The following is a 9,623-nucleotide window of genomic DNA, read 5'->3' as shown; positions in this document are numbered from 1 at the left end:
TGATTTCTCACGCTTTTTGAAAATGACTATTTAAAATACCCGATATTTTCACAATATGCAGCAGCAGCAGCTCGAGACCTTTTTAACTCACGACACTTGTCGTGCCCGTGTTATCGTTATACAGTATAAACACAATGTTACTGTGTTAAAGCAGCACAAATTACCACAGAGACACATATTTACGTGGCACAAACACAGCCCAATAAAAATAGTTGCATTTTTTTAATCGCAATGAACATTTTAACGCATAAATCGTGTTAATTAACGCAGTTAACGATAGCCCTACAAATTATACATCACCAAATGTGTTCCGGGTCCTTTCTGTGTGGAGTTTTAATGTTCTGTATGTCTGGGTGGGTTTCCTCCAGGATCTCTGGTTTCCTACCACAGTCCGAAGCCATGCAAGTGAGGTGAAATTGAAATATCCTGTAACTACCTGTACTGTCATGAATGTAACCAAAGTGTAAAACAGAGTTTGATTTGCATTTTATTTATACATTTCTATCAACAGCTGATGTCGTTGTAATCAGATCATATTTAACATACTTTTATAAGGCTGCAGCTTAAAGTAATCAGCAATACAACAATAAAGAAAAACAGTTAGGTTGAGGTAAAAAGCAATAAACAATAAAATACAGACACACACATACATACATACATACATAAAAACATTCAAGCGTGTCAGCCTGGGTCCCCCTACCAACCTCATTCCATTAGCAATTTTAAGCTCCACAAAAAACGGCACTAGTCATTGTGTTACATTTCAGGTTCATCAGAAAAGCAAACCCCACATGCAGAAGGATCCACTGTATTAGATGCTTCCCTTGGTTTGACTCCTCTGCAAAAAGAAGGTGAACATATAAAATCAAACATAAACAGATATTTTGAACTTACACTTTTTTTTATTCAAGATAGTTTAAGTGGGAAAAGATTGAAGTAGCAAGATGTTCAACTACAGATGAATACTGCAGTTATCATTAGTGAGCAAGGCTAAAACAAATGTACTTACTTTTTTTGTACATGAGTAAGTAGGCCAGTCGTGAGCTGAAACAAAACAATACAGGTCTGTACTGTACAGGTCAATACTTTAACATACAAACCCTAAATGCAGAAAAACTGGGACACATTTAAATGCTAATAAAAACAGAAGGCAGTTATTTAAAATGATCTTTGGCCTGTGTTTAAACTCATGAACTAATTAATTTGTAGATAATCACTTTAAATAATCATTTAAGGACTAAGAACAACAGTTGAATTCGTTTTTGCAATAATATTTTATGTAAGTATAGAGCTGTGCAAGGCTACAGGTTTTACTGTGGTATATTGCACAACTTCTTAGTAGGAGACAGGTCCGGACTGTTGTCAAATCAGTCTATCTCCCAAAATTTTAGATTACACACAGTCATGTGTTGTAACACATGTTGTATGTGGTTTGACTCCGTCATGCTAAAATAAGCGTAAATGTTTTGAAGAAGAATGTCTAGAAAGCACCATATGTACCAACAATGTGTAGATTTCTAAATACATATACATATGCATATACATATACAACTACATATGCTATAAAGAATCTGATTGCATTATTTGAATAAACAATAAGTATTTATAAATCCATGTGGTGATATCTATTACAGAAGCATGCTGTTTTTAATGCATGCAGAGTGAGGGTTTGAAAGTACATTTAGCAGTGGTTGCCAGCCTAGTACATAATGCACAGAAACTTCTCAGGATTACCTAAATGTTTTGGTGTGTTTTGTACTAAGTCAAATGCTTAAACTCCTTGCATGTGCTTCCTAAGTAATGTAAACTATTTTTTACAAAGTGGTGAGCTTAAACCCATTCTTGCTCACAAAGAATTTGGCCTTTCTTGGATACTTATTTCCTTTTTTATTTATTCTAAGATTATTGCATAATAGGATTATTGTTTTCTTGTTTTTTTGGACATTTTACAATGTTCCTTCTTTTGTGACATATCTCAGACATAAGCATGTATTTTTGGAGAACACATAAATTAATTACATTAAAATAATAAGAAAAACATTCAAAATCCTCTGTTAAGATTTTTGTTTAAATATTTGTTTAAAAGTGAATTTAACACATTACTGCTTTTGTTTTATTTGCATTTAATATGCTAGAATAGGTAATTATATTTTATCCAATATTTTATATATTATGAAGTTAAATCATACTCACTGATTGAGAGATTTCTTAGAACCCTTTTAAGGAGAAAAGGAAAATGTTTAAATGGTCCTCAAAAGAGAAAAAGCTATGACCAAAACAAGTATAATTTTAGTACCTTTGTAACTGAACTGTCATCAAAACAGTACCACAAATTATCTTCAAAGGATTTGATGAGAGCATTGTAGTGCCCTCCACTTCGTCCACCTCTGTGGTTAATAACCGCGTAGAGATCATATTCACAGTTCTGGAAAGAAAATATCTACTTCAAAAACAGCACACATACGTAGTGTATACACATTACACTGATAACCAGAACAAACAGGTGAACACAAGTTTATGTAATGTAAAGAATGAGTTAATAAAAAGTTAGTACTTTCATGTCTAGTGTTCGGGGAATATCCATGACACAGTTATTCTTCACCAGTGTCATCTGCTTGTAGTCAAAGGCAAACCTCTTCAGGTACAAAGTCAGAATGGCAGGATACACTTTGATCTCATTCCACTGTGAATTTGGAATGTAAAAGAGAAGCTTTAATAAAATGTTCTAGATAAAAAGTGTGTGATTTAAAACATTAAATATAGACTAAAGATAAGATAAGATAAGATAAGATAAGATAAGATAAGATAAGATAGGGCAGTGATAGCTCAGTGGTTAAGGTACTGGACTAGTAAACAGAAGATTGCCGGTTCAAGCCCCGCCACCACCAAGTTGCCACTGTTGGGTCCCTGAGCAAGGCCCTTAACCCTCAATTGCTCATCGTGTTCAGCTGATTGTGTAAGTCGCTTTGGATAAAAGCGTCTGCTAAATGCTGAAAATGTAAATGTAAAATAAGATCCCCAGACTTTATTGATCCCCATAGGGAAATTAACTTGTTACAGCAGTATGAAGACAGGAAAAAACAGAAAGAAATACAACTAAGGGAAAATATTGCACACATAGTGTGTAGTTATTTACTCTTAAAAATATCTAAAAAATAATGTATACATTCAGATATGCAAAATATATTAAGTATTGCACTTATTGTAAATAAAAAAAAAATTATGGTAAAGCTATTTACCATGACACAGTACATGTCCACTTCTAAAAGAGTAGGGATATTTTGTAAAAAAAAAAACAAGTCTTTTAATTCTCTCAAACTATTATTTACTCATCACACATTATTATTAGACACACACAGATCTCCAGCAGTCACCCTGTGCCACCCAAGTGTCTTTCCCAGTTCACAAGGTTCTTTTAATAGTATCAGTCAAACTATTTGTTAGTTAAATTAAGCTTCAATAAAATTAACAGATCAAAGATTCTTGTTTTTAATAGCATTTTACAAAATGACCAACTTTCATTTAAATTGAGTTTTTATTAGAACCAGTAAAGTAGCAAGAAAATCTGTGAATTTTGTGAACTGAAAACCCCAATGCCTTATGTGTAATCAGTTTAGGCTAAAGGTGTATTCATTAAATAGTTGATGATCAGACCAGTGTTATTTTGGCAGAAATCCAAGTGATAGTTAATGGGTTTACAAATGTTTTCCTGCAATATTTACTTATTTGTCTTGCATGGCAGGCAATGAAATACTTACAGTCTCACTTTCATTTTTTTGGTCACACTTCTCACAATACAGCCAGTTGTCTTCATCTAACTTTGAGTGTGCAAAAAAATTCTCTAACCCCTCCTCCTGAAAAATCCAACATTTCAATAAAATTTTGAATAAAACCAAACTGTTGACTGATAAATTCAATGATAAGAAAAAAGATTTTTATTTATTCATTTACCACTTTGTACACTTCATTTTGTCCAGTTTTTATAGCTAGAGGAATTGAGATAAAGGGATCCTTCTCTTCAGAAAGGTGACCATGTAGACACTTACTGTTGCTGCTCATTTCTCCTTTAAAGACCTGAGAATTGTGTAATATATTAAATAAGGTATTTGCAAATTATGTATTTACAAAGATACTGCCGTAAACATGCACATAAACAAAAAAAATACTACCTCAGATGCTGGTGGTCTGACTGCTTTTATAATTTTTTGGTAGTATTCTAGTGCATCTTGCTGCTCATGAACTGAAAACAGGAGAGTATAAACAACCAAGAAACAAACTGTGCAGCCACAAATGCTGACAATAACTTACCTTTACATATGCCCAAACATTGTGTTATTCCTTCAGTAGTACCAACAGCACTTTCTAGTTTTTCAAAGAGTTTATGAAGTTCTTGAGTCAGAGCAGCACTTCCCTCAGAATCCTCTGAACATTGTTTAGAGCTAACATGCAAAAATTATCAGACAAAAAGGTAAATAACTATTTTTCCAACTTTAAGGTCAATTCCAAAATGTGAATTCTAAATATTAATAGCACAATAATGTAAAGTAACCAAGAAATTGTAACTTAAACTGGCAATAACAAAGTTTGATTATATGCACTTAACCTAGAGTAAAGCAAGCTAAATATGAGTAAATAGACAGATGTAAGTTGAAAATCACTTTATAGTGCACATCCAGTATTCAGTCAAATCTATCCCATATAAAGGACCCATATCAAATAATAAAAAGTGTTTAGTTGCACTCATAGTACCACAGAAAGCACTCATGGTCCAAACAGAAATTAAAGTTAATTACATGTTTATACACCGATCAGGCATAACATTATGACCTCCTTCCTAACTGACTGCTCTGCGGCTTTGCAGCACCATATGCAACAAACTGCGATGCACTGTGTATTCTGACACCTTTCTATCAGAACCAGCATTAACTTCTTCAGCAATTTGAGCTACAGTAGCTCGTCTGTTGGATCGGACCACACGGGCTAGCCTTCACTCCCCACGTGCATCAATGAGCCTTGGCTGCCCATGACCCTGTCGCCGGTTTACCACTGTTCCTTCTTGGACCACTTTTGATAGATACTGACCACTGCAGACCGGGAACACCCCACAAGAGCTGCAGTTTTGGAGATGCTCTCACCCAGTCATCTAGCCATCACAATTGGGCAATTGTCAAACTCGCTCAAATTCTTACGCTTGCCCATTTTCCCTGCTTCTAACACATCAACTTTGAGGATAAAATGTTCACTTGCTGCCTAATATATCCCACCCACTAACAGGTGTCATGATGAAGAGATAATCAGTGTTATTCACTTCAGTGTTCATAATGTTATGCCTAGTCTGTGTATGTGACATATATGTAAAATATATGGGGTTTTAAAGGTAAGATACTGAAGCTAAGGTATTAAATTGTAAAATAGTTATTACTTCTTTATGTAGTTTCTGAAGTCTTCGGTCATGTAGAGACACTGCAGCACGGTGTTCAGGTAGCAGGTTGCACCCTGATTTTTCAAACCATGGTAACATTTTTTATCAAGTCTGAGTAAAAAAAAGATTTTACATGTAAATACTAAATTGTTATGGGATTTGTATGTTTTTATTTAAAATGTTTTCATATTTAGGTTGTAGTTATTGTCTAGATTTAACAAAACTGATTTTGTGGAGAAAACACTAAACATTTCAAGTGAAACACTTGCTGACCCAGTACATAAGGACCAAACTATTCCTACCTTGCTGGTAGAGCTGATGTTCGGCACAGGTTGTTGAATAAACTAAAGACAATTCCCATTTTACTGCTGGGTTACTGTCTGCCGACAGAAATTATTATTTGAAATTCTTCGTATAAAATGCCCAAATCTTCAACGCAAATCGCGCTTTAGGTTTCACTTTCGTTTAAAGTTTCAGTAACCTGTTTACTTTCATTTAGTTTCTACTCAGTCACGCGGGTTAGACGTCATAATCCCGCTGTCATGCGCCTGTAGCTCAAGGTGCAAAGTGCATCATTACGGTAACTGTTCAATTCAGTGGCTGTTGTAAGGCTGCACGCTTTTCAAATATGGTTGCCAAATAACCAAGGTTGGATTTTTTTTTTTAGAGTTACACAAGTGTTTTCATATTAACATTGGCCCCTGCTAGGTTAATATGACACAGCATCTAGGAGTAATTTAGACCAGGTATTCTATATTACATGTTTTGAGAGTTAGAAGGAAATCGAAAGGAACGGTAAGGAAAATCAAGCAAATACAGGAAGAACATCCCAGTGACCAGATGCAAGAATTAAACCCAGGTCTCCAGGGCACACTGATAAATAGGATCCACTCATCTTAGCTCTTCTCAACCACAGAGCAGAGATCCTCTATTCAATTTTTAAAATACTTTTTAACACTATGCTTCAGATTAAGCATTTTACATCCTTTTGGTTTTGTTTTGACCCTCTCCGTCGTGTTGCAATTTCTCTTTGTTCCATTGATATCTAGAATTTTATTTATTTACATATGTATTTACATATAAATGTTTATTATGATGATTGAACACTTTTTCACTGTTGATGTTTATAAACATGTTTGTTTATGCTCATACATCAATAGTTTCTGTGCCATATTTTAAAATACAAGGTCAATATACTGTACATTGTGTATAAATTAGAAATAGATGTTTTCATTTGAAACATTACATGACAAAAATTTTACACTGTAAAGCTGTAAAATACAGTGTAAAGTATAGTTTGCAACAGTACTATTCTGTTATTCTTTAAACAACAGCTTTCTATTTTAAAACCAATTGTGGTTGTAGTCTAACAGCAAATTTTGATTTGAGCATTAGACCAAGAGGGCCTCTCTCCCTTAATTATGTTCTGTTAATAGTTCTGTTTTGTGTGTGTGTGTTCTAGTGAAATATTTATTAGTACACCTTTACACTGCACTGGCCATTTCAGGGTTGTCCTCAGCATTTGTAGACTTTTTCAAATACCACTATTGTATGATATGAAAATATTTAAAGAGTTGTGAGACTGAGAGAAAAGTATGCATGTATTCACTCTACAGCAAAAAAAGAAAGATTAATTTAGGCAGTCATCGATATCAGGACAAATATGTTATTACTGACCTTATAATTTTAGAATTTAAACACAAAAGAAGAAATTAAAAATATCTCAACCTTTAAGTTTCTAGAAATCCACATCCCAGAGGACCTCACCTGGACCACAAACACCACTGCTCTGCTTATAAAAGCTGAACAGTGGCATTATTTTCTAAAAAAATACTCAGAAAAAACAACTTGATGCAGAGCTTTTGGTGGCTTGCTATCACTGCTGTATGGAAAGCATACTGACCTACTGTTTTAAAGCATGGTATGCCCATTGCACAGTAGTAGACAAAATAGCTCTCCAGAGAACCATACACACACCACAAAAATTATTGGACTTTCACTTTTGACAGTAACATTTTTAACAGTAACAGTGTCACTGTTTCAGGCAAGATAACTGAAGATAATTATACAAAATAAAATACAAAAATAACACCTGCTGTTTTTTATTCTATTTTTATTAATGTTTTTGTTTTAAAATGTACCGTGTTAATAAGCTGGCATCGTAACACTAAATTTCCTTTCTTTTCTTTTTTCAACTATGGCAAAAAAATACAAAGTTAATTGTTTTATTTTAGCAGAAACATTACCATACAGTGACAAAAGAAATTGCCAAAGGTTTGCATTTTAACTTTTAACTATTTTAACAATAAACATACTGTTTGAATTGTATTTGTCTATCACGTCATAAATCAAGTTATTATTATTAACAATAACAATAATAATAATAATAATAATAATAACAATAATAATGGCATATTAGGTAACTAAATAATAGGATATCAAAATGACGTGAACTGATCATTTATATTAAGTGAACAGTTATGAATAATAGTTAGGAGGGTAAAGATCGAGAAGTCAGGACTGAAAGTCTGGCGTCCATCCACACATGCTGTAGTTTATCTGCTGCTCATGCTGCCACTCTCACTGCCAGACAGACCGCGGATCCTCCAGGTAGTCTTGAGACGACCATTATGGTGGCGTGATCGTGCATCTGATGCTGGGAGAAAGTGTCGTTGTCCTCAAGTTTTTTATCTGTGTATATCAGTGTCATATCCACTCCTAAATCAAGATAAACTTAGATTCATGTCAGATGCATTTATGCTACGTCATGTCATGTTTTAACATGTATAATATTACCTTTATATTCCGGGAATTTCTGGATCAGTTTCTCTTTTAAAGTCGAAACTGTCGTGTTGTTAAAATCCTCTTCAGAGGTTGCAATGTCGATAGTTTTCCTCTCATCATGTAAACCGATAACGTGAAGTTGGTAAATTTTCCCCATTTTGAACGAAGAGTCGAGATGAAGTGAGCGAGTTACTGCTGCAAACTTTCACTTTCACCTTAATAAAAACTGCTGAATGTTTCCGCCCTTGCAGTCCTAGTCAGTGTGGTAGCGCATTGTGAGTGCTTTCTGCATGTCATAGCAGTCTTGAAATATAATGTACAACCCCAAATCAGAAAAAGTTGGGACAGCATGAAAAATGCAAATAATAAAAAACACAGAGCTTCTTACATTTACTTTGACTTTTATTTCATTGCAGACAGGATGTCTGGTCAACTTCATTTCATTTATTAATAAACATCCATTCCTGCATTTAAGGTCTGCAACACATTCCAAAAAAAGTTGTGACAGTAAAGCATTTACCACTTTGTAATGTTGCCATTCCTTTTCACCACACTTAAAAGATGTTTTGGCACAGAGGATACCAAGCGATTTAATGTTTCAGGTTTTATTTTGTCCCATTCTTCCTGCAAACACGCCGTAAGATGTGCAACAGTACGGGGTCGTCGTTGTCACATTTTTCCTTTCAAAATTCTCCAGACATTCTGTATTAGGGACAGGTCAGTACTGCAGGCAGGCCAGTCCAGTACCCGTACCTGCCTTTGTAATGTGTGCAGCATGTGGTTTTGCATTGTCTTGTTGAAAAATGCATGGACATCCCTGGAAAAGATGATGTCTTGAAGGCTGCATATGTTGCTCTAAGATATCAATGTACTTTTCTGCATTAATGCTGCCATCACAGACATGTAAATGACCTTTTCCAAGGGCACTGACACAGCCCCATACCATGGCAGACCCTGGCTTTTGGACTTGTTGCTGATAACAGTCCGAATGGTCCTTTTCCTCTTTGGTCCGGAGCACACGGTGTCCGTTTTTTCCAAAAAAGACCTGAAATGCTGATTATCTGACCACAATACACATCTCCACTGTGTGACGGTCCATCCTAGATGCCTTTGAGCCCAGTGAAGTTGACGCCACATCTGGACATGGTTAACATAAGGCTTCTTTTTTGCACAGTATAGTTTTAAGTGGCATTTGTGCATGTAACTCAGTATTGTAGTGCTTGACAAAGGTTTGCCAAAGTAATCCCTTGCCCATGTGGTTATATCAGCTATTGTTGAGTGGCGGTTCTTGATGCAGTGCCGTCTGAGGGATCAAAGATCACGGGCGTTCAGCTTAAGCTTGCGCCCTTGGTCTTTACGCACTGAAATTCCTCCCGATTCTTTGAATTGTTTAATGATATTATGCACTGTAAAGGGA

The 9,623-nt window shown here is 35.0% G+C and overlaps 2 protein-coding genes across 2 annotated transcripts; both read right to left on the bottom strand.

Annotated features, from left to right (window-relative positions):
• Positions 1-217: 217 nt before the first annotated feature.
• Positions 218-5,869, bottom strand: si:ch211-212k18.13 (ubiquitin carboxyl-terminal hydrolase 47). Its single transcript, XM_062993249.1, has 11 exons — positions 5,725-5,869; positions 5,423-5,533; positions 4,309-4,439; positions 4,170-4,240; positions 3,952-4,074; positions 3,759-3,854; positions 2,555-2,683; positions 2,297-2,425; positions 2,194-2,216; positions 1,010-1,044; positions 218-838 (listed from the first exon to the last, which is right to left on the bottom strand). The coding sequence occupies exons 1-11, from the start codon at positions 5,781-5,783 to the stop codon at positions 723-725; spliced, it is 1,023 nt and encodes a 340-aa protein (XP_062849319.1). The 5' UTR covers positions 5,784-5,869; the 3' UTR covers positions 218-722.
• A 1,649-nt stretch (positions 5,870-7,518) lies between these two features.
• On the bottom strand, positions 7,519-8,434 carry zgc:194655 (uncharacterized protein LOC794380 homolog). The gene is made up of 2 exons (XM_062993248.1): positions 8,219-8,434; positions 7,519-8,140 (listed from the first exon to the last, which is right to left on the bottom strand). The coding sequence occupies exons 1-2, from the start codon at positions 8,361-8,363 to the stop codon at positions 7,989-7,991; spliced, it is 297 nt and encodes a 98-aa protein (XP_062849318.1). The 5' UTR covers positions 8,364-8,434; the 3' UTR covers positions 7,519-7,988.
• Between the last annotated feature and the right edge of the window lie 1,189 nt (positions 8,435-9,623).

Source organism: Trichomycterus rosablanca, chromosome 4, assembly GCF_030014385.1.
Source record: "Trichomycterus rosablanca isolate fTriRos1 chromosome 4, fTriRos1.hap1, whole genome shotgun sequence".
NCBI classification, from domain to species: domain Eukaryota; kingdom Metazoa; phylum Chordata; class Actinopteri; order Siluriformes; family Trichomycteridae; genus Trichomycterus; species Trichomycterus rosablanca.
The sequence above is the reverse complement of the archived record's forward strand: the minus strand, read 5'-3'. Positions and strand labels throughout refer to the sequence as shown.